At 38.9% G+C, this 25641-nt stretch overlaps 5 protein-coding genes, 1 long non-coding RNA gene and 1 pseudogene across 7 annotated transcripts in view; 3 read left to right on the top strand and 4 right to left on the bottom strand.

Annotated features, from left to right (window-relative positions):
* The first annotated feature begins 869 nt into the window (after nt 1–869).
* On the top strand, nt 870–3036 carry asgrl1 (asialoglycoprotein receptor-like 1). The gene is made up of 8 exons (XM_067604105.1): nt 870–931; nt 1439–1513; nt 1628–1711; nt 1808–1894; nt 1968–2033; nt 2134–2273; nt 2415–2530; nt 2644–3036. The coding sequence occupies exons 2-8, from the start codon at nt 1441–1443 to the stop codon at nt 2795–2797; spliced, it is 720 nt and encodes a 239-aa protein (XP_067460206.1). The 5' UTR covers nt 870–931; nt 1439–1440; the 3' UTR covers nt 2798–3036.
* Nucleotides 3037–3521: 485 nt separating this feature from the next.
* Nucleotides 3522–4347, bottom strand: LOC137171481 (phospholipase A2-like; annotated as a pseudogene).
* An 889-nt stretch (nt 4348–5236) lies between these two features.
* LOC137192997 (phospholipase A2-like) lies at nt 5237–7007 on the top strand. The gene is made up of 4 exons (XM_067604143.1): nt 5237–5493; nt 5637–5790; nt 5882–6009; nt 6716–7007. The coding sequence occupies exons 1-4, from the start codon at nt 5454–5456 to the stop codon at nt 6838–6840; spliced, it is 447 nt and encodes a 148-aa protein (XP_067460244.1). The 5' UTR covers nt 5237–5453; the 3' UTR covers nt 6841–7007.
* A 620-nt stretch (nt 7008–7627) lies between these two features.
* On the bottom strand, nt 7628–11439 carry prkab1b (protein kinase, AMP-activated, beta 1 non-catalytic subunit, b). Its single transcript, XM_067604078.1, has 8 exons — nt 11153–11439; nt 10785–10921; nt 9176–9345; nt 8987–9080; nt 8759–8873; nt 8464–8597; nt 8270–8338; nt 7628–7843 (listed from the first exon to the last, which is right to left on the bottom strand). The coding sequence occupies exons 2-8, from the start codon at nt 10902–10904 to the stop codon at nt 7766–7768; spliced, it is 780 nt and encodes a 259-aa protein (XP_067460179.1). The 5' UTR covers nt 10905–10921; nt 11153–11439; the 3' UTR covers nt 7628–7765.
* Nucleotides 11269–17188, bottom strand: LOC137193005 (transmembrane protein 233). The gene is made up of 3 exons (XM_067604155.1): nt 16745–17188; nt 15782–15916; nt 11269–15686 (listed from the first exon to the last, which is right to left on the bottom strand). Exons 1-3 carry the CDS (start codon nt 17012–17014, stop codon nt 15675–15677), a joined length of 417 nt encoding a protein of 138 aa, XP_067460256.1. The 5' UTR covers nt 17015–17188; the 3' UTR covers nt 11269–15674.
* Nucleotides 17073–24392, top strand: LOC137193019 (uncharacterized). Its single transcript, XR_010930664.1, has 3 exons — nt 17073–17212; nt 20098–20285; nt 24278–24392. It is a non-coding gene; the product is annotated as an uncharacterized lncRNA (long non-coding RNA).
* msi1b (musashi RNA binding protein 1b) overlaps nt 18464–25641 on the bottom strand; it is a 20786-nt gene continuing 13608 nt past the window's right edge. The window contains exons 9-15 of one of the 2 annotated variants that reach the window (XM_067604052.1): nt 25511–25628; nt 23970–24050; nt 22731–22787; nt 22241–22303; nt 20980–21134; nt 20358–20403; nt 18464–20247 (exon numbers count right to left, since the gene is read on the bottom strand). In XM_067604052.1, the coding sequence (XP_067460153.1) occupies nt 20362–20403; nt 20980–21134; nt 22241–22303; nt 22731–22787; nt 23970–24050; nt 25511–25628 (516 nt within the window). In that variant the 3' untranslated portion in view covers nt 18464–20247; nt 20358–20361. Of the gene's footprint in view, nt 20253–20357; nt 20404–20979; nt 21135–22240; nt 22304–22730; nt 22788–23969; nt 24051–25510; nt 25629–25641 lie in introns of both variants that reach the window. The other variant, XM_067604044.1, reaches the window with a different exon arrangement.

The raw sequence follows: 25641 nt of genomic DNA, 5'->3' as shown, positions 1-25641 counted from the left end.
GAAGCATGAAAAAAACTAAAATAAAGGGTATTTAATACTACATCAACATTAATAGTAACTACAAAGTTATTGGGACAAAAATAGTCACAAATAAAGTGACAAGACATAGAAGGTGGCAATAAAAAATAAATATAAAATTTGCACATGACAGAATTACATTTGGTGGTGGGCATATTGTTGTTTGCAGAAGCTTAAATACAGTTGTTGCATTTGTAGCAGCAGTACCAAAGTGTGTAAAGTGTGTGCCTTGTAATGAAAGACAGTTTTGTAAAGGTTAGAGTTGACAATATGACCTATAGTCCAGTTTATTTGTTTTCCAGTTGTTTTGCCCATTTGACAATAGTGATGACTGAAGACGCTGATAGTCCAATAATACTGACAGGCACTGATGTAAAGTCATTGAGTTGTGTCACTAAAGCAATCATGGTATTCCAAGTAATAATCAGCAGGAAACAAGGTGTGTACTGGAGTTAAGGTACATGAATCATTTGTTAAACAAAATTATGTTTTTCAGGCTTTTCTTGCTTTGTGTTATGGGGTTGCAAACAAAATAAGTTGGGAACCACTGTTCTAAGATTCCTGTTTACTCACAGACATACAAACAGGTAATTCAAACATACAATGAAAATAAAAAGAAGAAGAAATTCATTTGTGTGGTTTTGTTTAGGTAATTTTGCAATTATCTAGATTCTTAGAGCTTTAGATCAGTGATTACTAGTGTTTTACATTATAGGGGATGGGACAAACTCTTACCTATTTCTGCTTATGGAACAGTGAATAATGTTTGATAAAAAACCGAGTAATTGTAGACACAAAAAAAAACATTTCCAGCAATTGAAATTCAGAAGCATTTCTCTTTAAAGGGGAGGACTTTCTGTGTTCTCATGGTCAGAGTCCAACCAGAGAGATACAGATATTCTGCTTGATGAAGGTAAGTGATAAACGTTCACTTTATTGGCAAAGTATATTTGTACCTGAAATGTTTTTGTAATTATTAAATTCATTATGCATTCCTTAACTGTGTAGATAAACTTATTATAAATCATGTAGGTGTTTCATTTGTGCATGAAACACCTACAGTACAACACCTACAAACTACTATGCACTGAATAAATCAATGAATATATTATTAATTTAAATTTAGCAAAGCATTTAGTGAAATTAGCTGAATTTATTGTGTATTACACAGTTAATCATGGCAGAAGTCATTTTTATTTAGTAAGTTGTTAATAGTTAACATATTTGGCCTGAGAACAAACAAAAGAGATTTTGCTGACCTATTATTTGCCATTGGACATTGAGATCTGAAAATGACTGTAATGACTGTACTTTAAGATTTTTTTTAAGTTGCTGTTGCAGCCAGAAACAATATCAGTTTTTACTAACAGCATTAAAGAGTCTGAAGATCCCTTTTCCACACAAATCTGATCTCTTTCAGTGATGGAGTCTCAGTATCACCAGTTTGAGACTAACAGCTCTCTGCATGGAGAGCCGAAAATGACTATACAAGGAGGTAAAATAATAATAATATATATAATAAATAATATATACATGTAATTTGATTTTGATTTAATCATTTCAAATGTCACCTTAAACTATGAAAAGAAACATCTGGCCTTATTTATAGGCATGAGGAGGGTAGTTGTTTCTGCTCTCTATGGCGTCCTGGTGCTGCTGCTCTTAATTCTGCTGATGGTAACTGGGATAAAATGTAAGACTTCAAACACACCACTCTCTGGTAAAGCTGCCTCAATTAATAGTTTTCACATGATTTATCTTATTATATAACATTTTTCTTTTTTCAAAGTCTCCCAGTTAAACAAGGAAGTCACTGAAGTCAAACTTCACCTTGAGAGAATCAGCCATAGAATACCGACTTCATCGTCCAGTTCAGGTAATATATAATCACATGTTAATTATATTACTTGATATAATGATGCAGCCATAAAATTGACTTTTTTTTGTAGCTTCCAAAGCTGAAGGTGGAACAACTGTGCAGGATGTCCTTTTACAGAAACTTGCCCCAGTTAGAGGTGAACACTGAATACTTAAATACTGAATACAATAAAATCATTGTTCAGGGTTTTTTTCTCACTCAGCATGTTTGACCTGTCTTAACCTTCATCAAACCAGGAACGTGTGGGGAAGGATGGGTGTCTTTCCACACCAGCTGCTACCTGCTGTCTACCACCGCTGTGACCTGGAGCAAAGCGGAGGAGCAGTGCCGGGCACACGGGGCACACCTGGTGGTTCTGAACAACGTGGAAGAACTGGTGAAGTTTAAGTTTGCACCAGCTGGTCTCCAGTAGAGCTGTCCACTGGCTATGATTGTACATAGGGTGCTGATAAGGAACACACATACAGAGCATAATATTTCTTAAAAATAAACTGTTGCTATTTTATTTTATTTCTAGGACTACATTTCAAAAATTGTTGACATCAAGTATAACTATTGGATTGGACTTGTGGAGCGAGAACATGAGGGCCACTGGAGCTGGGTGGATGGGACTGACTTCAATTCAACCCCAACGTAAGAAAAGTGTGAAGCTATAATGATTGCAAAAAGCACAAACCAAGTGATTGGGAAGTCATCACTACAGGTAACATAATTTGTTTTTTCCTCCTTCCTCTGTGTGTGCTCAGGTTCTGGGATGATGGTCAGCCTGACAACTGGGACTACAGGATAAATGGAGAGGACTGCGGGCAGCTCCACGCTTCTTCAATACGCAAACGCAAGCTGTGGAACGACGCAGATTGTAACCTGTCGTACAAGTACATCTGTGAAAAAAGGGCATGAGAGAGAGAATCTCTCTAAGCTGCTGAGCCTTCACAAACAAGAAAATTTGTTGGAAAAAGATGAATCAACTCAAGACTGATAGAAATGATGTTTCTGATAGTTTGTAATTAAGATGCAAAGATGGGCTGAAAGTTGCATAATCACCTGTGAGGATTTTGATAGATAATAAAACAATAATTATGAATGCAGTGACACTTGCTCTCTCTTTATTTATTTTTTAAATAAAGATTCACTCTTCAGCATGGGTGTGTTTCTCCTGACTGCATATCCTCAGCTTACTTGCAGCGGTCACTGGGGTCTTCATTACTGTCTGCCTTTGTGATGTACATTGGCTGCTTTCAGGTCACACTCACAGATGAACTTCTCACAGGAATCAATGTCATCTAAATGACAAAGACAGAAGAGTGATGGAGAAAGATGGGACATAAGAGAAAAAAAAATAGGCAGGAGATTAAAATTTTTATCCAGTGAGTTCCCCTTCATGTGTGTATTTTTTTATTTTTGCCGAGAGAACACATATGAGGCTGGAAAGAGTTTAGCTTCTGATCACAAAGACGGTGAATGATTTGATTTTGTCTATTATTATAAACAAGACCAATAAAGTTCCTTGTGTGTTTTACAAAATGCACTTAATATACTGCAACCTACTGTTATGTAATCACAGAAAACTCAGCTCCGGGTGATACCGGGTAAAAGCAGCTGTGGGTTGATGATAATGTTGCACTCACTCAGACAGGTGACAGGTCTTGCTGGCCTTGTCACAGCTGTAGCTCTATAATTCAGTGTAGCTGTTGTCCAAGATGGGAAACCATTCATCATGCTGCATATGGCATCGAAACAAGATTAATGGTTATATTCAATAAATCAAGTTGACAAAAATCACAGTTTGTTGAGGTTCAGTTTCATCATCTCTTGAGTTTTTTGGGACAATTCATCAAGACAAAAAAAAAACATAAAGTGGTATCAGAACAGTTTTATAAGAATTACACCCTATGAAAACTCCACAAGATGATTTTTTGTTTCAGTGCTTTGAGCAGCACATACAAAATTCCATCCACCTCCATTGTCTTGGAGAGACAGCAGGAGTCTCAGAGGCTGATATCTCAAAACCTCTCCACATAAAACTACTTACATGCTCAGACACCATTAGAGGTAAGTCAGAAAGTGTTTCCTTATTGAAGTTCTTTACCTGTCAAGCTCATCATCAGGTGTACCAGAGCCTCCCAGTCCACAGTAGCAGCTATAGTTGGTGTAGTCCATTACAGGCCAGCTGTCAGGTACAGTGCAGAGGATCATGGCCCTGAACTGCCACAGAGCTCAGTAACCCAGCACTAAGAGACACAGTGGAGACATCTCAGACAAAACTAGTTCACATCTCAAAAAGCGTCTTCTCATGAAATCAAGATGTCCCTGATGCTGATCAATCAGAAACGCAAAAACCCTCTAAGCGGTCCTATAAACTGGAGGTTTTCTGGCAAAAGACGTCATTTAAAATTCAGTAAAATAAATTAGTGTTGAGCACTTTCAGGCACGGAGTGTTTCAGATGCATCTTGCAGGTTTAGATGTGGGGTAAAGCTATAGGCTTACAGTATATTCACTGCTGACCTTGAGAGGCGGTACTTTTTGACCAATTGCCACAAGTCTCCTAATCTCTTACTCTATAAATTATGCAAACATGTGTAGGGTGTATGTATTCTGAGACATATGCATACAGTATACATACACAGTTCACATTGTGAAAAATCATTTTTTCAGTTGCATTACATATTGTTTCCTTTCGTGTTGAGTAATGTTGAGTAGTGGGAGTAATGTCCAGCGGGAAGTCGTGGGAACTGTGGCAAGTGTTAGCTATTTACACAGCTGTGTGTTGGAAAGTTATTTCAAAAACATGAAAATGCAAACCTTTGTGAGTACATAGTAAACAGAAAGAAAAGAACAAGATGTCTAAGAGTATTTGATTAGGAACATGCCCAAAAAGTCCATGGGACTGAAATCTGTCCATGTGTATTTCCTGTACATAACCATGACATTAAAATTAAGACCAGCAGCATTAAAAAAAAAAAACATGAAGTAAAAAGTGAAGATAAAACTATTTGTTTGTCAGTCAGCCATTGAAGAGTTGAGACATTATTGTTCCTACATTGTATATCAGACCTAATTCATTGATGATTGGATAGCTGATCTGCAGTGACATTTAAAGGGCACCGGTGGAGGTTGTGGAATATACTGATTATATTCCTGCTTGCTCATTACAGGTAATGCTCAACACAAAATCAGTTACCAGACAATATAAAATAAAAGGAAAAAGGCTCAAGCTGTCAGTCTTCTTGTTCCTTTTTATTGCTTTTTCTTACAGATGTTTCAAAATGAGAGGAGCTCACAATTGTCTGCCTGGTCTTACAGGCTGACAAAATGTTTTGCACTTGTACCTGAAGGTATCAAGTGAATGTTCATGTAAAAGTTGTTCTTTAAAACATACATTCTTTAAAACAACTACATTTCAGGTAGAAAATCCACCATCCATAAGAACTTTTATCAAGTAAGCCCTTATTTAAAGTTCCCACCCCCTTGTTTGCCTCCTATCTCTAGTTTTCTCTCACCTCCTGTCCTATAAGAGCAAGCTCCACCAAATTACATTATTTTCTGACTGTAGCCATGAATGTGACAACTCCTCTGCTGCTGCTGCTTCTTACTGGTACGACCTTTAAAAAAGGAAAGGTTGCTATTTGTAGCTCTTCTGGGTGTATCATTTTTGTTGTTTGTTTGTTAAGGATATTCTTTTCCTCTTGATCCTGTTCATTTTAAAGTGTATTTGGTTGCCTTGCATATTTTTACCAGCTTGTACAGTGAGCGGTGCGTCACCAAAGGCCTTATGGCAGTTTGGGATGATGATCGAGTGCGCCCAGCCTGGTATTAGCTCTCTGAAGTATAGCGATTACGGCTGCTGGTGCGGCTTCGGTGGCAGAGGAACCCCTGTGGATGAAGTGGACATGTAGGAAGACGTCATTTACCAAGTTTGCTTTCCAGTTTTCATGTTAAACAAACTGTATGAAAGTTGGGACTTTTTTTAATTGTGTTTTTAGGTGCTGTTACGTCCATGATAAGTGCTATGAAAGAAGCAGAAAGGCTCCTGGATGCACAGCCATCGCTGACCTTCCCTACATTCTGGCTTACGATTTCACCTGCTCAAATCAACAAGTGACCTGCTCAGGTGGGACTGTGACTGCTCTAAACTAAAGACACTTTGACACCAGGTTCACACACTCATCTGGGCGTCAAAATCAACTATTTTTTTAAAATAACTTTAAAGCTCTTCTCTGGTGAAATACAAAGACTTAAATTTGAAATGTTCTGGGATGACACCGGCAAGAATTGGACATTTAATTTCAATTTTTAATTCTAACTTTGGTAAGAAATTCATTTAACACTGCCTGTATAGCCACAAAAACATCCAGTGTTTTCCTCACAATGTGAACACAGAGCAGGTCAGAAGGCTGAGGTGTATTGATGAATCTAGGTTCAGTATTATAATTTTAAAAACAACATTCAAGGCCTTTTTTAAAAATATTTTTCTAAAATTAACAAACTTTTAATTGATTTTCAGGCCTTTTAGAGCCCTGCTGAGAGTATTCATGCAACAGCAGACTGTATCTTTACTGTGAACACAGAAAACCAAACAAGGCTGCATTTGTGGCCCAGTGTGTGCACGCTGTATAAATATATATCTACTGCATATAGACACAGCCAGGGTTTGAGGTTTGATCCCCAACTGAGTGTACCTAAACTCAAAACAGTACAGTGGAGCTCTTTGACTTTCTTTCACCTTGAGTTTCATGTTTTAAGTGTGTTTCATGTTTATATTTTTTTATAATTGAGCAGCTTTGGACTCATGTCATGACTCATATCTGTCTCTGCAGCTACCAACAATAAGTGCCAGGCTGCTGTGTGTGAGTGCGATCGGGTGGCGGCTCACTGCTTTGCTCAGAACACGTACAACCCTGAGAACAGGAACCTGGATCCCAAAGTCCACTGTGCCAACTGAGTTATATAACCAGGAACAAAAAAAACACACAACATGTTCAAGCCAGAACATATTCCTTTTCATTTTTTTTTTAATTTTTCATAATTTTTAAACAAAACATGATGCAAAAGAAGTTTGATTATGTACAGGCTTCAGTTGAAAATAAAATAATAAGAGTGAGCATCTTATAGTGTTGTGTTTCGGTTGAATTTTACTGTCCTTGTGTCTGTTTGCTCATGTATGGAGACTTTATGCATCAGAGGTTGCAGCTGTGCTCCTCTCACCAGTTTTCTGTTTCCATTCACAGTTTCTTACAATTCCAGGGCAATCAAATATGTACATATTTAATTCAACTTTGGCTTTGGTTTGAGGTGGTTATTTGTTTCTTGGATTGTATTTGTCTAGTTGAAAAGACAGCTTTAGATAAGAGTTTTGATTAAATCTTTAACACAGAGCTTTGTATGAATGTAACCAAGGGCAAAAGTTAAAGAACACCGTGTTGATATGTATTTGAATATTTGCTTGTGGGTCTTTGTTTGGGCAGGTTTACACTTGTACATCATGTGTTTGGTCTCTCATTTCTCTAAAAATCTATTGACAATTCTGGGTCAAGTAAGGTTGGAATGAAAAGATCGACAACATCCAGCGGTTATTCTCATTTCTCACGGAGATTCTGGTTGACGCTGACTGATCATAAGAAGAAAGCTTTAGGTTGCAGTTATATGGTTGAATCAACTTTGACTAAAACAGTCACAACGTGATTAGAATTTGAGATTACAGGATGGTTAAAAAACAGCTTGAGCAAATGTTTAAAACTGATATCAGAAAGATATTTATGTTGACTTTCAACAGAACAGTTCAAGTAGCAGCTTTGTGCAACAACAGAAGAAAGACATCAAAATGTATATTATTTCAAAACAGAGAGGCTGGATCACGGCTTTGTGGATTATATCGGCTTGTAGAGAAGAGTGGTCACATACTTCTTTTTGTATCGGTGTGTTGCACTGAGAACCATCACGCCATCCTGAAACACAGTGACAAGTCAAGTATTTAGGTTCAGATGAGGGTTAAATAGAGAAAAAATAATAATAGATTAATCAAAAAATTGTTCAAATTATTGTGATTTTTGGCTGAAAATTTGAGCTACAGCTTTAACACTTTGGATAATTATAGAAATGAGTAAAAATAGTTTGCTTTACCACAGAAAATGAGGGAAAGTCATTGTATAATTGATTTTAGATTCAAGATAAAGACACTGTAGTTTACAGTAACATCACTGATGATTTATGTCTTTTCAAGAAACCTGTAGACCATTTTATGGCATATGTATGAAATGCTGCACATGATGTTTATAAAGTTTTTATAAGCATACATATAATACAGTAAACATATGAGTTTCCCCCTCATCTCACTGTGAGGGACCACAGTTAAAAAGCTGACATGCTGTTACCTTGATGGAGAGGGCGTACAGGTGATTGAGCATCACGTGGTTTGGCTCTGGAAGGAGTGTCGGGTCACACTGGTGAGGGTGAAGATTCAAAAGCAGAATTCATGTTACTAAATGAACTGCTGCAGCGGCAGCTTTCTACAGTGATGCGTACCATTAAAAGTGAGCGTGTGTCGCAGCATCGAGGAGCTACTTACAGAGATCCCGGTGTCCTTGTTGAGCAGCACTTGCAGCAGGTGAGGAGGTAAGATTGGAGGATGTTTGATCTTGTCTTCTGTCTTGATTACGTATGCATCCTGTTGGTAGGGGCCGGGAGGGGAACTGGACAAGTCTGGGAAAGAATGATCACATTAACGCTACACTAATATAGGCTCAAATCAATCAATACACAAGGTGAATATACAGTATTCTCCAGATGCATAGACATTGTTCAAACTCTTTATTTGGTGAACTGAGTCTTATCCAGCTTTACCCAACAGTGTCACATAGTACCTGAGATGTCTGCAGAATCCTGTGAGTCGATCTTCAGGGCATCAAAGACTTCAAAGTCTGTTCTCTTCACCTGGATGACGTTATTGACTGTCCCAGTTTTAGATGTCATCACGGCCTGGGAGAGAGTGATGCGGTAAAAGGTGAGAAGAGACATTTGTGGCAATAGGAAAAAAAAATAAGACCACATTGGTGACATCTTTTCTCTCTAAAATGTAAGTTTTCACTTACCCCAGTTGGATCCAAGGTCCACTGACCGTCTACACAGAACTTGTACTGGTGCTCTCCCTCCGGCAGGTCCACAATAGCCACAAAGTTTTTCTGACTGTGTTTGAGAGACGACCGTGCGTGACATTTTCATCAGCAGACACAGCTCAAGCATGTAATTTCTTGTGAAGCATCCTGCATGAGACAAATTACCTTTTGTTGAGTGGGATCTTGGTGGCCCAGTTGTTAAAAGAGCCGGACACAAAGACTTCTTTCGCGCCTCCCGACCATCTGAACACAGTTGGCCTGGCCTGTGTTGGACTTTTGTTGTCACTCTCCAGGTCCTGCTGCCAGGCCAGAAACTCCTGTATTTCCTGCGGAGCCTGGATAGCATGATATCAATGTATTGTTGCCATGTTAATGAGAGCAGCTTCAGCCTCTACTCCCCAACACAACACATCCTGACTGAATGACCTGCTGAGAGGGAGCAGTAGATGGAGCAGAGTCTTATGTGTGTTTGTATGCTTTTCTTTTTAAATGTTCATTTTCTTGCAAACTTTATCATTTAAACTTATCTATGTTTGTCCTCATTTTATGAGCAGCAGACGATACATAAGGTCCTTGGAATTTTGGTACATCTGTCTGGAGATTTTGGTAAGTTGGATGAATCTAAATCTGCTTGTTATGGTAGCTAAACCTTTCAACTCAATCTATATAATAGACTGGGTGTATTGTTTTTAAGATGAAGACATGGTGCTTGTCCTGTATATAAGCTGTAATTCATTGGTCCGGTGGTTTTGTGTGTTTTTTGCCCTTTACCAACGATTTCATCTTACTGCCTATTTTACAAGACTCACTATCAGCTTTCCCTTTCTGGCAGTGAGTTTCATTTCATTTCAATGTTAAAATTGAAATTAATTATCCACCACAGTAAAAATGATGCTGCCTATGTTTTTAGTCAAGGTTACTCTTTTACTGTTTGCTTGTTCAGTTCACCAGGGACGGTTTTATAAACACTTCCTGTTCTTCTTCATTTCCTGTCTGTTTAATACAACCCGTATTTGCTTATTGTTTGCATTCCAGGTTTGATTTCCCTGACAGCATACAGCGTCCAGCGCACAATCCTCTCTGGTAGCTGACTCTCAAATGTCAGGTGTTGGAACTTCTCCCAAACACCTGAATGCACCAACATGCCTTATAGGACAATGATGTAATAATGTAAAGTTTTTTAAGTCTTTTGTAACCTTCACCAGACAGATAGATACATCAAAAAGTTAAAAAAATAAATAAAAAAATGCCATTTTCTATTTGTAAAGCGTTTTGCATTTTTGCCTTGAAAGAGTTTCTTCAGTTCCTTTTATCACATGAGCCATTTTTTTGAGCTGCTCCTCTCCTAAATGTTGTTTAGAGCACAGGATCTTTGTTCAGTTTTACATCACATAAAACAACTTTGATAAAAACAACTTTGACCAAAACAAAAAATAAATTAATAAAAGCAATTAAAAGTGTTTGTGAGGGTTTATCTCGCAAATTTCAAATTTTGGTATTAATGTGAAGTATTGCACCATTCTTAATAAATGTGCCAAAAATATGAAAAGGTAGCACATCTCAAGGAGGACAAAATACTAACATTTCACTTGTTTATGTCTCACATCACAATAGAATAAACAAATGTGCTAAAACATGGAAAACACTGGTAGGGTCCTTTAAGTTCTCATCTCATCCAGTCCAGCGTTACTATTAACAGGATATATCTGATTTTGAAGCCTACAGACGACTGTATGACTGTGCGACACAAGCGTTGATATAAACTTGACATCACCTTAGTATCTTCTCTCTGGAAAAGGTCTGCGTCCTCACTGCTGTCCATCAGGATGTTGGGACGTGCCTCTTTCCCTCCTTGCTGACCCCCGCTGGCCCTGTCGCTGTTACTGTTCCCCATTTTGCTGGCATTAAACACTGCAACACACACATCATCATCAACAGGTCAGTATCTCCACACATGTGCTGAGACATCCAGGGCCCTGTCCCCCAGTGGTCCCTGGACTGACCACCAGGGGCCCTTATGGGGCTCCAAATGGCAAAAGCATTGAAGTAGAAGGCTACATTTCACTGCTGCTTTAACAGGAAGTTTCCTTTTTCTCTGCAGAGCTGTGAGAGCGTACAACATCAAAACATCATTATACCCACCAAAATCTTCTCAGAGGGGTTCAGGAGTCTGTAGTCTTATCAAACTGAGGTCTCTGGTCTACTGTTCATCTGTTTGTAGCTTTTGAGTGTAGAAAAACAATCTGTTGTCCTGATCGTTGTTGTTTCCGTCTTTGAACTGCAGAAGTTTTTCTCTCGAACTGAAAAAACTAACATGAGGCGGAGTGGCTTTAGCTTTGTGCTCCTTTTTCTGTGTATTTCTGTATTTACTCTCCTGTGTTCAGCTGTACTGGACGCGTTTTCGCCATTTCATGGCAACTTCAGTTGTCTTGTAAAGAAAAACACACCTCTTCCGCCTCCCGTCCTCAGCTCAGGGAGAGTTAAAGTTTAACCCGGTTGTTGCCAGCTGTTTGGTCCCAACGTCAACGGCTCGTTTAGTTCAGTGTTTCCAACTGTTTTGGTCTGTAAGCCATTAAAATAAAGTAAAGTCTACGTGGGATCATCGTCACATGTTGCATTATCTGCAAGTTAAATGACCGATTATTGTCTTGATTCATCGTCTAATCATTTTGTCCACAAAATGCCGGAAAATAGTGAAAAATATTGGTTAAAGTTCCCGACAGTTCAAAGTTACATCTTCAAAAGTCTGGTTTTGTCTGATTAACTGCCCAAAACCCAAAGATTCAGTTTATCATCATGACTCACAAAGAAAAGCATTAAATCGTCACATCTGAGAAGCTGAAACAAGCTGATTTTTTACGTTTGCTTTTAAAAAGTAATAAATCGATTCTTCAGTTATCAAAATAGTTAGGCTACTGATTAATCTCTGACTAATTGATTAATCGACTAATTGATTAATTGACTAACCTCACAGCTCTAGAAAAATGACTTATTTTGTTTTATTTGAATAACTTTTAGAGGCTTGTGGATATAAAATACAGAAATCCACAAGAAATAAAGCAAAAATAGAAGAAAGCTTGAAAAAAAAATCACAATTTTCATCATCTCCAACCCCTTTGATTAATCCAGCAACCCCTTGTAGGGGTCCTGACCCCCAGGTTGGGAACCACTGATTCAGATGGAAACTATGTGTTTTCAGACATAGATATCTGAGTTTTAATCATACATTAAGTGCAAAGCTGTCAGTAAATATTAATCTAACAGTCAAACCTCCAGCTTTGATTATGAAAAGAACAAAAATACTCAATAATAGGAAAAAAAACATTCATGATCTAAATGTTTTCATTCTAAAGGATTCGAGGAGCAAACGCAAAACAAAACAAACTATATAAACACACACATAATATAGAGACATACTTGAAATTATCCAAGTGAGTATTTAGCCCAGATCAGTGGTTCCCAACCTGAGGGTCGAGGGCCCACTAAAGGGTCACACAATAAATCTAAGAGTCATGAGACAATTAACAGGAAAGGTGAGCAGAAACAATTGCTCCAAAAAATTAAATTTCTTTTTTTCAGATATTGCTGTAATGTTTGCTGTTTTCTTTCAAATGATCACCTCTTCAGGCCACTGAAATTACTCAAATAACTCACTAGATGACTCTCAAAACTATAGGCTGTCATATTTTTAATCCTATATGGGATACACATAAACAAACACATTTTGTTTACCAAAAAGTCATTCCTGGATAAAGTTACCTATAGTGACATTATTATGAGTGGTGTCACTTAGACGCCAGAGAGGTCAAACTCCCTGTTACACCTCCTATAAACAAAATGTATACAAAGCAGATACAGAGCATACGAAAATCCATGTTTTACAGCTGAGTATCTGAGGCCTAAAACAGAAGTAATCATCATCATTGTTTTCTGAAATTAAAAATCATTTTTATAGTCATATAAGTCATGAAGTATAAAGGCGATAAAATAATGTTGAGTATGTTTTTTGGACTGTTAAAGTGTAGAGTGCACAGAACAGAACATCAAAGTTAAAATGTGTCCCTGAAGTTAATAACGTCTACATATTCATTTTTACTATATTGGTCCGTAGATTTGTGATTTTTTCATGTATAGTATTTTTGTGTGACTGTAAAGCAGGTAAAAAGCAGGTGGCCATAGTGAGTATGGCCTTTTAAGATTTCTGCAGCTCAGCAAAAGAGTGTCTTTGTACAGTATCAGTACAGTCTGATTTCTCTCAGGTGTTCTCACGGCTATCCGGTTTCATGTAATTCACATATGTACAGCCTGTAACTGAACACTCTCAAAATAAAAAGACAGAGTCATCAGTATTCCAGTGTTGAGAAAGGTCACCCATTTCCTCTCAGGATTAGAGAACAGTACACGTAATCACAATTTCTGTCCGTGCTTAGTCGTCAGAAGGAAAAGCAGCATTTAATTTCAGTTAAGGACTTTGTTTTTTTACTTGACTTAACTGTTGCATAAAGCTAAAGATTGACTTTAAAAAGTGAGCCATTTCAAAAGATATATATATATTTAATTTACTTTTATGAGCCAGAAAATTTTTGAATTTCTCTCTCCAAATAAATAAAAATCAGTAAGGTTACATTTTGAAGTTTCCTTCCCTCTGTGTTATGAAGTTAGAGGACAAACCCACAGAGAGAGGGATGAATGACACATGTCACCACGGCTGCTGTTTTCATCCTCTGCAGGTGTGCAATTCCTCTGTCTGCCCACAGTGTTACAGCTTGGACCACACAAAAAGAAAAAAGAAAATTCCCATTTTACAGAAACATTCAGCTGATTACCAGCAACCTGATATCCAGTTGTAGTTAGTCAACATGCTGTATATCAGCAACAACAACAAACTGAACATTTGTTCCCCAGATTTTACATATTAAATCACCAAAAAGACATTATTCTAGATTAAATATCTGCACAGTTCTTGCACTGATTAAAAAAAATAATCAGCAGAACTTTACTACATTCCCAGAAATTCTCCACTGGTGCCTGAAACCTGCAGGACACATTCAAATTGAACTTGTGTCTATAACATCAGCATGGGTAATTCACCATCTGACAGACGAGAACATGATGAATTTCAGGTCCAGATCATAGTCAAGGTCCTAGCCCCCTCTACTGGCTCTCCCTGGAGGATCATGACACATTCCCAGGTCAAATATGTTATCTCTGCGGTGTGTTCTTGCAGGACAAGGTCCCATGTCTTCTCCACATTCTCAAGACACATGCAGAGCGGCTGTGCAGACTCATGACTCCTCTTGTATCCTCACAAGATTTAAGAGCTGGCCCAACAGAAAGATGTCAGAGTCCTTGAACTCCTCCACAGAGAGCATGCTGAATGGGTCAGCAGCTCCTTGCACTGCTGAACTATATCTCCAATCAAGTTCTGCAGGTATCTAAGCCTGCAGAGAGCAAGGCCCATCCTGCCCTGCTTGAGTTGTCTGAGCGTTCAGCACAAGGAGTCCTCCTTCTACAGCTGGCGTCCAACAACAGCAAACTTTTGGCCACAACTCCAAGCACATACTCAAGCAAAAGAGGCTTTCAACATTCAACTCAGATTCCATGTGCCCTTTCCCCACTGTCCAGGAAGAGCTGATGATTCAGCACGTAGGAGCTTCTGCTTGACATTTGTAATTCACCCTGACTACATTTTTGAGGTTTACCACAGCTGTAACAGCAGCTTCTCCTGTCATCTCATCCAGCTCACTAGCAGGTGGTGATCACTTGACATCTCTGCTCTTTACTTATTGATTACTGTCCAAACATGGTGGGCACTACAGATGAAAAAAAGAGGAAGTGTGCACCACTAACAAGGCAACTCCAGAGTCATGAGGATTTATACACCCGTTGACCACAAAAAAGTGGAGATTAAACATTTATTTTCTCTGAAATTAGTGTGCTGGATCCCAGTGCAGCCTGAAGATTAATGCTATTTTTAGCCTTGTTAAACAGTGTTAATATTAGAGATCAGAGCACATGATCTCTCAGACCAGCAAACTGCAAGAGTTGTCAAAGATGGGAGTAAAGTGAGACCAGCAAGTGAGGAAGAGCTGGTAGCTCATAATTCATTTTCATTTTATGTCAGTATCTAACTTTAAAGTGATCTATCAGATTGCATTTGTAGTTTTGCTTTGTGAACGTGATTTTCTTTTATTTTAGACTTTATCTACACAACATGTACATTAACCAGAGAAATATTTCATTCATATTCCTCTGCTTGGAATTGGCAATGTTAGATTACAAGTCAGTTATTAATAATTACACATTATAACTAATGGGTTTTGTAAAACTGTCCATTATAAGCCTTAAGTTACAAAGGTGTAACACATGAGCCTCACTTTTCAGGGCAGTGAAAGCATTTTAGGGTCCTCTTTATGATCTTTGCATAATTATTTCTACTACCGTGCAATTGTAAAAATGGTAACAAATTGTGTCGCAATATAATGAACACAGCAGCTGAAACCAAGATGTGTTCAGTCATATTCAGAGTCTGCCAGCTCTTACGAAACCTCCAGAGCTGTTGATGACAGGAGCCAAGGAGAGCTCCTCGTCTTCTCATGGAGCTGATCTCTCCATCACAGAGTTCACTCTGCTCCACTTCCACTATGCCTTCCTCCTCATGTGGTCAAACCAGATGCTGTGGAGTTGAGAGGAAAATCATACTTGAAACCTTTAGCTTTCTGGGGAAGGGGGGGGTAGAATGTGTGTGTCACACATCTGGTGCATTTGTACCGAAGTGAAGTGCACAATGATGTATGCAGCAATGATCATGAAGCCAATGAGGAAAGAAGTGATCCCCAGGTGGAGGGCTTTCTGACCCAGCCGCTTAGAGCCTTCGTAGTCCTCCTCATCGTGGCTCTTTTGGGCCTATGGTGTGAGGGAAAAATCAAGTTCAGTTTTATGACATCTGCTCTGCAGCCTTGTGCAGCTTGGTGGGTGGAAGTTTGAATCCCACTGAGGCAGCAGCAATGCTGACAACATGTGTCCACATTTAAGACCTGCATTGGCAGGTGTCATTTTCATCTGTTGTAAACATTTAGAAAGAAATGATTCACCGCCTTGCTTTGCATCCATGTTTTGCTCCCTGCACCTGCCTTTCTTGTTATCTGTAATTCATATTTGTATTGAAGCCAAGGTCCTTAGTTATGGGAAAACAGTGGATTGCTGTTGCTTACATGGCTCATCTTGTTACTCACAGTTACAACAACGCAACAGCTGCTGTTGGCGCATCAACTCTTCACAAGTTTGTTTGCCTCCTCTCAGACAACTCAGAGACTTGGGACAAATCTAAATGTGTTGACCTTATCTAATACTCAAACCTCATTAAACTGTTGCAGGAAGACCCGCAACCTGACTTTCACGTATTTAAACACAAATGATGTAAAAGATAATTATGTAGAACATTACTGTTAGCAGTTACAAACATGGTTTGGGTCTATTTCTGTATCTTATTAGATTATGTGTAATTAGATGTAGATTTAACAGTCATTTGTGGCTACTTTGCTTGATAAAAAAAATAGAAAAAAGACACATGTTCTGTGATGTAAATATTCATATGTCATGTCCCATGTTCACTGATTTCTATGCACTGAATGCAAACAATAAAACCTCATAAAACATCGCTAGAAGTATCTTATGCTGCAACTATTCATAAATAGAAACCAGACATGCGCATTCATCCCCCAGCTGACTCACCAGCACAGAGAAAACCAGCGCCACAATATTGATTGGCCATGCAGGGCAGAAACAGGTGAACATGGTGAGACAGAGGTAGTTCCTCAGAGGGGGGACCTCTTGAGCCTCCCGGTTCCTCAGGAGGTCAGCGCCCCCGTCCAGAGAGGGCTTAGTTTTCATGACGGTCTGCAGCGTCCCCTGAGACATTAAAATCAGAGAGGTGAAGCAGAGTGCTGCTGAGACACCGGGAGACCGGAGGCGGAGGCAGGGGAGGGGAGGCAATGGAGCCATGATGATGGAAGAGAGAAATCAGCCAGCAGAGAGATATGAGAGGGACACAGAAGCAGTCTGAGAGGACAGAGGACTCAGGCCAGCAGACAGATTAAGTGAATGCTGCTGTCACTTAAAACAGAATGGATGAAAATAGAAGGACATTTTACTGGTTTATACGGTAAAGAATCAGAGTCAGCGATGGAAAAAGTTACTTAAGTAAGTGTCAATACACCATGTAAAAACACTCTATTACAAGCTTAAGTCATGCATTCAAAAATCCTACTTAAAAGAAGTATTATGAGCTAAATATACTTGAAGTATCCATAGTAAAAGTACTTGAAAAATAGTCTCTGTGATTGATTAGATAGTTGATACTGATGCATCAATGTGTAAGCAGTATTTCACTGTTGTAGCTGGTCGAGGGGGAGCTAACTACTTTATATACAGTTCTCAAGTTTAGTCCAGTGTTTTCCAACCTAGGGGTCAGTGTTCCTCCATAGGGTCAAAAGACAAATCTGAGGGGTCATGTGATGATTAATTGAGTGGGAAAAAGGAAGAAAAAAGTTCTCATACACAAATTTGTACTCATCTTTTTTTAATCTTTTCCTTTTTGGTGAATATATTAGATAATCTTGCCTCTTTGGGCCTTGAAATAGCTGTTTAAATGAAACCATCTGAGAAGTTTAGAGGGGAAATCTCTCTTTGATGTAACTGCAATCAACTCATCTGACTGACATCTGAAATGTGACAAGAGGCCCCAAAGACACTGCTTTTTTTGTAAGTGGTCATAAGCCAAAAAGTTTGGAAACAACTGATTTAACAACTGATTTAATATTTGACTAGTAACTATAGCTGTAAAATACATACATACATTTACACGCAGTTATACAAAAACAACAGATTTCTTCCAACGTGGGAACTTTTAGCTCAGAGAGAAAAAAAGACATCTTTATCATTGCAGTTTGTCTCATTCCAGTTGTGGAAAGTAACTTCAGTAGATCCTTCCTGCTTTATACTTTTACTCCATTGCATTTCAGAGGTAAATATATTGTACACTTTACTGCATTTATTTGACAACTGTAGTGACTAGATTGAGACTGAATAGATGCAGATTAGGATCATTTTTATATCATCATTTTATGAAGCCCTGCTATAGATTAAAGTGCTCAACAATAGATAAAAATAGTTCAAATTAGATTCACCCACAATCAGCTACACTAAAATGCTAAAATGTTAATTAATGTTCATCAGATAAGAATAATCCAATATGACATGCATGAGTTGTTTTACTTTTGATACTTTAAGTATATTTTGTTGATAATAGATAAGTAAATTTGAATATGGGAATTTATAGAGGATTTTTACTTTGACTTATTGCTACTTTTACTTAACTCTTCTTCCATTGCTGTCATTCATACACCTAAGACATTCTGGTGTGGGGAAAAAAGGTCAAAAAGGACACATGAGTGGAATGTTTTAAAATAATTTATTAGGAATTTTAAAAAGTTTTTTTTTCCCAAAGGAATAAACATGACAGGAAAAAGAAAATCAGAAAAGGTTACAGTGTTGACAAGATTGTTATTTTTCAGTGAACACAGCATCAAAGTATGAACTACCATGGTAGCCCGCAGCAGTGTGAGCAAAGTGTATCAAAATGTAAAACCTGGTATTTCATAGATCGCGAGTGCTTCGTTCTTAAGCTAACATTCGAAGGAAAACACTTTTATCGTGGTCAGCCAGTGCAACATCCTAGTAGCTCTGAATATAATTGTTTTGGTCTAAAAATAGCTGTCACATTGCTACAGTCTGTGACCTCCAGTGGATATGCAGTGATGGATTGGGGGGGGTGGGGGGGGTGACAGGTAAAAGAGAGTTAATAAGACACCCTCCGTTCCTGTTGGAAAAGCCACCTTTCTAAAAGGTTCAACCATCCACACTTTGACATAGATGTTAATGTAATAATAAAAAAGTCAGATTAAAATTTCACATTTGCAACTGAGGTACCATCCCCTCAAAAGACAGCACATGGCACATTGGAAACCAATGTGTATAAAACCACATGACACGCTCACGCAAACATCAACACAACCTGCAGAGTGAAACAGTCATCAGCATGTTAACTGCTCCTGCACACTAGTCCTTCATTTTCCTTCACAAACAATCATCACATATTGAAAATCACAGTTAAAACAACAATATGACAAAGAAAGAAAACAGCATGTTTTTTTTTTTCCTCTCCTGACTGATGAGCGTTTTCACACCCACACATCCCCCCAAAGTAAAGTGTTGTTCCAGACTCAGCCTCTCTCCTGCTGAACTCACAGCCGAAAGGAAAAGTGTTTCAACTCTGAGGCAGCTTCTGAATGAAGTAACAGACTCAAATGACACACAGAAATGCCTGGAGAGAAATGTATGGCTGGTCTAACACTGACGGACAAACTGACTGACATGTTCTTGACCTCCATGTGAAACTATGATACGTAACAGTCAAGATGTCCAACACTTACTGATTGATGAAAGAAGCAATCGTACCATTTCTCCAAAGCCTCCCACCTCCCAGACACAAAAATCAGCTGAACCCCACCCCCCTCCCCCCAGAAACAAAAGTCATATTTACAATATTTTACAAAATTGTACAGCTCACGTAGGCCTATTATGTAACTGTGACTAATGACCCTTGTCATCTGACCGTTATTAGTGTAACAAGTTTTTGTTAAAAACCTACCAAGATATACACTTTGTGACACAAGAAATAGTATTAATCACAAATGTTTTGTTAAAATTCAGTATGAACTAGTGACAAATATACAGTTTTCCAGTACAAATTACAGCTCCTGACCTTCAAACAGGCATCACCTGGAGATTTAACTCCTCTATCTCAGAGAGATCAGGTTCAGAGGTCAAATAACCCAATAAAACACAGCCAAAACAGATCAAGAAACAACGCAGCCATCACAAAAAACAGCAAGGTGAAACATAACAACAGAAAAAAAAAACACTAAAAATACAGCATCTGTATGTGTTGCTATTACATGTAGTGATAAAACTTTTTCAAAGGTGACGCTCCTTTTGTGAACTTTTTAAAACTTTTTTTTTTTCAGAGGAGGTGGAGTTTAGTGAGGCGTCAGTAGGGTCTCCAGGGTGGAGGGGTGAGGGTTCAGCCGCCCCAAGCCGAAGAGGTGGACTGGACAGAGACAGGCCAGATCAGCTCCAAAGCAGCTTCAACTCCTTCCAGCTCTCAGTCTACAGCTCTGCACTGGCACACAAAAAACATCTGGATTACTCAGAGGTTAGTCAGAGCAAAGTGGAGTAATATGTTACACTTAAAATAACATGACGACAAGCAAGAGGACTGACTCACATCCTCAATGATAGCCGTTGGTGAAGGCCGTGGCGATCAACGGGCCCTGTGGGAGCAAGCACACATGTTCAAAATTCAGCTTTTTATTCTGAACGTTTGAATTCAAAACTTAAAATTTGAAACAACAAAAAAACACCAAAATATTTCAAGAAAAGTTACTGATAAAGATGAGCAGAGCAGTGAATGGAGACACATTTTTCACATAAACTATGGTTGCTGGCCCTGGACAGACAGCAGCCGGTTAGCTTAGCTTAGCACAAACACAGTTAGCCTAACAGCACGTCTAAAGTTCACTGATTAAAATGTTATATCTCCTTTGTTTAATCTGAAAATAAAGTATAAAAACAGCACTTTGTGGTTTTTTGGAGGGGTTGTGTGCTGGACTATTTCTTGGCCACTTTCTGAAGTTTTTTCTCTGGTGCTGGTAGGCCAATTTTGTTACTTTTGGATGGAGTCATGCTAGCAGTTCCTCCTGTTTCTGGTCTAAGATAAACTAAACTAGCTGTTGCTTCACATTTAACAGATAAATATCAAAATGGTATCTGTGTTCTCATCTAACTCTTGGCAAGAAAGCAGCAAGTGTATTTCCCAAAATATCACATCAATAAAGGCGAGGACTCACCCCCAGACTATGGCTGAATCCAGTGCTCGGGGCAGGGCTAGCAGCACTGAGGTAACTGCTGACCGCCGACTCCTGACCGGCTGTTCCATAAAGGTCTGCCATCGGCCCCGGGCTGCTCGTACCTAAAAATCCAGCTGAACGAGATGGGGTGGAGCCTAAAAGTACAATGACAACAACAAAAACATCAGATTTTTTACTGTTTTTAATATCCACATCATCAAAATCAAGGTTTGAAGGGTTGTTGTCTTAAAATCACTTTCAGGCAGCTGCATTATAATCATGAAACAGAGTACTCAATAATTTCCATTTCACTGAAAGGTAGAGATGGAGGAAAGTCAGTGAGTGTTATCCAAATAAATCATTGTTTCACTGTTTAAATTGAGTTTAGACAGTTAAGAGAACAGCGACTTAATTGACTGAAGACAAAAGGGATGCCATGTAATGCACATTCAGTTGTATTTTTTCTAATATTTAATTTCCCTAATCTAAATTTTCTTTCAACAATGGATCAATTGACTGTGTGTCATGTGACATGGGTCACTTATAGTGACAAACCCACAGAGAATCATCACCTGTCCCTGCAGTTACCATTAGCTCTACTGAGAAAATAGCTTCTTTCAGCTCATTTTGCAACTTTACTGTGTTGGTTCACTCTCATCATCCTTGTTTTTGGCCACAGCAGGCAGCTGTTTTCAGCAAAAATGCTCTAAAAACAAATATAGTCAAGCATTTAACCGCTGACGAGCCAGATATTTTCCCTCAGGAGTTTGTGGAGACCAAAGCAGAGCTAAACAGAGAGGGAACATTAGATGCACATACTTTGGATGGACAGAAATATGACTCCAAATGAATGCTAAGGTTTCTACATGTCTGCTGGATGTCTGCCATATCAACTTAAAAGTGATGATATGTTAATGTTGTGTTCACAGCTTGTTTGCTCTGCCCCAAAGAGGCCAGTTACAGTGGGATATTTTGTTACTTGCAGCATAGCATCTGTCCAGTATTACAGGGGACTAACTAAATACATGTGTATCAAGTTGGTACATACTAAATCAGAAACAATATGTAACAATATTATTGGTAAGCAAGATTAGTAAGCAAGTATTGGTGTAAATGGGTGAAAAGTTTAATCATTTTCAAAAATCACTTTGAATCTGTGTATGAATTGGGTCCCTTTAATTTCACATGTTCAGATGTATTAAAAAATGAAATAAATTTTTGATTTAGAGCTGAGCATGAACATGATAAGAAATATTCATACCTCTGACTACTGCTGCTGCTGCCGCTGCTGCTGCCATTGGTCCGTATGCTGTGAGAGGAATGGCTGAAGAGATTGAAAAGAGAAGATCCAGGTTAAACATCTTAGTCTGCAAGCACGTAAAGGCCATGACAAAGACATCACATGAAGTCTCACTCCAGTGACCTCAGAAAATGTATAAAAATTTCACGGAAGTCTTGTGGGTAAATCGCTGATGTACAAGGAAATAAGATTGAAAATGGCCAATGAGAGCACAGATGAATATCATACAGAAACAGAGAGATTAATGAGGTCACTGCTGGAAGACTTTAAAGCAAACAATAAAACCTTCCTCATTACTGTCAGCAATCCTGCCTCCAGCCAGAAAACCGAGGAGGACTGACAAACACAAACATGCAAACCATAAGATTGTTGATAAGGTATTGGTGCTAATGTGGTATGTAGCAGACTGACAACATGCTGCTTGTAAAGTCCAGAGGAGGGACTGACTGACCTGTGAGCTCAGGGGGGTGGGGTGAAGTCAGAAGGGGAGTCCTCTCTAAGTGGAACTCTAAAACAGAAACATCAGAGTGCTGTTGAGACACACACCACCACCGCCGGCAAGGAGAACACACACACATACACACGGGCAGGGAAACACCTCAGAGGTGAGGGCAGGGATATGGAGAGCACATATTGGGAGACACAGGGTTTGAGGAATGCAAATAAAACTTGTAATGAAAAAAACTTATAGGACAGAAGAATGTTTTATAGTCCAAAAGTGATGTTAAAAACGAAACCTGGTATTCATTGTGAAATAATACAAAAATACAGCAAATGTTACAATTTTTATCATACAAACTGGTGCATCAATAAATAAAGGAGGTTGCATACTTTTCTTTGCTGGATATCTAAATCATCTTCACATACACTACATGCTAACACACACACACACACATACATATTCACACACACACACACACACACACACACACACACACACACACATGCTTGTACACACATGATGTACACAAGCTAAGCAGATGCAATTCCACTCCCTGATATTTACAAGCAGCCATTTACACTCACAGTGTTTCACGTGTTTCTATGGAAACATGTTTGTATTTGTGACAGTGTGTCTACTGTCCACTACAGTTCAACACACTACTATTGAATGTGTATTCATACAAATACACCTTTTCATAACAGCATTGTCACCAAAATCACCCTTTTATCCTGGTAAATCATTCAACTCTCCACTCCATTCAACCACATATTTGCATGCTGCTCAGTAAATAATTCAATCTTTAGATGAATAGTCATCCACCACACAACCACCTATTAAAACATACAAAGTACCCCAAAGTAGCTTAAAATAATATGTTATTTCAACATCATAATTTGTGTAAAATTCAGCATAAATTCCAGCATATAACTGGAAGACTTCACTACATGACATTTATCATGATCTAACTTTAGTGGGGGCACAAGTTGTCTTTTTCTTTCTTTGGATAACCTTTATCACAAAATGTAATATATGCATATATAGTCAGCAAGGGACACAAGGATGATTTTAATGCTTTCATTGCACTACAGGTGACCAATGCCCCAAACTCATCACAAATCTCCTTTAATGTCTCACCCATCACCACTTATCTAACAGTGCTGAAAGTGAGCATTTGTGCCTACTGACTAAATGTAACAAAAACAACTCAGAAGAGTGTATCACAAGCAGAATGTGTGGTGTGATTACCAGGGAACTGGTAGGTATATCCAGGGGTGATCCCAGCGTAGCTCCGACTGGTGTAGGTGGCTGTTTGGAAGCCTGGATAACCTGTGGAGACAAAGTTTCTGTCAGCATCTGGATCATTTTGATCACTGAGTGTGATACATGGACAGGAAAATGTCACAGCAGCAGTGAAGTTATTAGCAACAGTTATGTGTTATTGGTATTAAAAAGAAATAGTCAGTGTAACAGGTGTGTGTTGTTGTGCTGCCCCATAACTGTGAAGCTCGGAACAGTCTGTGATATCTCTACACCTGTGATCTGGTTTTCTTCAGGACTGAACTGCTTACTGTCTTTGTCTGCTCATTACACCGAGGTTTTCTCCGTGTACAACCTGACACCAGGAGAACTAACCTCAGGACAACATCCAGTAGGATTACAATAATCTTGTCCATTATAAGCACCATAAGATAACCATGTAATTTATTTTCTTGTTTGTGTTTTGTTCCAGTGTGGTGGCGTGTCCCTTTATCCTCTCTGTCTAATCAAAGCACTGACATACTGAAGAAAAGGGTGCAGTTCTCAGACTGAACAGTAGGTGGAAGCATTGGTGCGGCAAGTTTAGCTTCAGATGCTCAAACAGATCCTGCCTACTGTGAATACAATTTAAAAACTGTTAGAAAACGACTTAACCCTACTGTAGAGTATAACCGTCAAGGCAAGGAGAAATCTGAATTGTTAAAGCGTCCTTCCACTAATTTCACACATGAGCTTCAGTTTACTCGTCATGAAGAGCACAGCTCAGCTTGTGAAAATAGATGTAAAATGTCTTCTGTGGGTCTGGGGGGGGGGGCTTTCCTAAGTTTGAAAAAATAGCCCTGATGACATCACTATGATATGACCATCACAATATAAGAGCCCTGATGAGATCATAGTGATGTCATCAGGGTTACCTTCAGCCTAACAAGTCTTTAACAGAGACTGTGTTGTGTACATGAGTGGTCTAATGAGAGGTGCTTTTGAGTTGAGTGAGCATCATGGAAAATGTAGGACCCAGTGTTTTCAGTGTTTGACCCATACATACTACACTCCTGCTTCTATTTTGACCATTTTTTAAATCTGCCATGGGCAAAACAACATTTTTGGATTCCCCCTTTAAATGTAAAATCTAAAATATAAACCATTATGAAACAAGCATTATCACAGCTATAATATAATGTATAACTGGGATGTATCCACCTTATTAATAGTCTGAACATGTTTAGTTGCAGATATTTTAAGTAAAACTACTTGCATATAACAAAATATTTCAGCGAAGCAGGTGTTTTTTTTCATTATTGCTACTCTCGGTCACTTCTGAAGTGTAAGATCTAGATCATCAAGGCTGCATGGTGGCGAGTGGCGAGCTGAGTCGAACAGCCCACTTCAGTGGTCAACTTTCTTCCCATGAGACACCGTGTGACCTTTAAGGCAGCTTGGGCCTTCAGGAATAGTTATTATCACACTCAGGTGAGAGAAACAGCTGGCGTGTGGCCACATCCTTCCTGTCCAGATCAATACCAACTTACCCAGCATACCAATACCCAGCATGAAGGCGTCCATTCCATAGGGCATCACCCGAGAGCGCCCCCTGGCTGAGCCCGTGGGGGACATCACTTCCTTGGGCTGAGCTTTCTTACACTCCACCTGTTTCCAGACA

Source organism: Thunnus thynnus, chromosome 2, assembly GCF_963924715.1.
Source record: "Thunnus thynnus chromosome 2, fThuThy2.1, whole genome shotgun sequence".
Classification (NCBI taxonomy): domain Eukaryota; kingdom Metazoa; phylum Chordata; class Actinopteri; order Scombriformes; family Scombridae; genus Thunnus; species Thunnus thynnus.
Note: the sequence above shows the minus strand (reverse complement) of the source record. Positions and strands in the feature narration are given on the sequence as shown.

Bases quoted from the DNA above. Each gene is read 5' to 3' on its own strand.
- LOC137193005 (XM_067604155.1), bottom strand. From the start codon at position 17,014: ATGGCTCCATTGCCTCCCCTCCCCTGCCTCCGCCTCCGGTCTCCCGGT. The intron at 15,917-16,744 runs GTGAGTCAGCTG...CTCACACCATAG, and splicing joins CGCTGGTTTTCTCTGTGCTG to GCCCAAAAGAGCCACGATGA.
- prkab1b (XM_067604078.1), bottom strand. From the start codon at position 10,904: ATGGGGAACAGTAACAGCGACAGGGCCAGCGGGGGTCAGCAAGGAGGG. The intron at 8,874-8,986 runs GTAAGTGAAAAC...ACTCTCTCCCAG, and splicing joins GGACCTTGGATCCAACTGGG to GCCGTGATGACATCTAAAAC. The intron at 8,598-8,758 runs GTACTATGTGAC...ATTCTTTCCCAG, and splicing joins GGATTCTGCAGACATCTCAG to ACTTGTCCAGTTCCCCTCCC.
- LOC137192997 (XM_067604143.1), top strand. From the start codon at position 5,454: ATGAATGTGACAACTCCTCTGCTGCTGCTGCTTCTTACTG. The intron at 5,494-5,636 runs GTACGACCTTTA...TATTTTTACCAG, and splicing joins GCTGCTGCTGCTTCTTACTG to CTTGTACAGTGAGCGGTGCG. The intron at 6,010-6,715 runs GTGGGACTGTGA...CTGTCTCTGCAG, and splicing joins TCAACAAGTGACCTGCTCAG to CTACCAACAATAAGTGCCAG.
- asgrl1 (XM_067604105.1), top strand. From the start codon at position 1,441: ATGGAGTCTCAGTATCACCAGTTTGAGACTAACAGCTCTCTGCATGGA. The intron at 1,895-1,967 runs GTAATATATAAT...TTTTTTTTGTAG, and splicing joins GACTTCATCGTCCAGTTCAG to CTTCCAAAGCTGAAGGTGGA. The intron at 2,034-2,133 runs GTGAACACTGAA...TCATCAAACCAG, and splicing joins GAAACTTGCCCCAGTTAGAG to GAACGTGTGGGGAAGGATGG.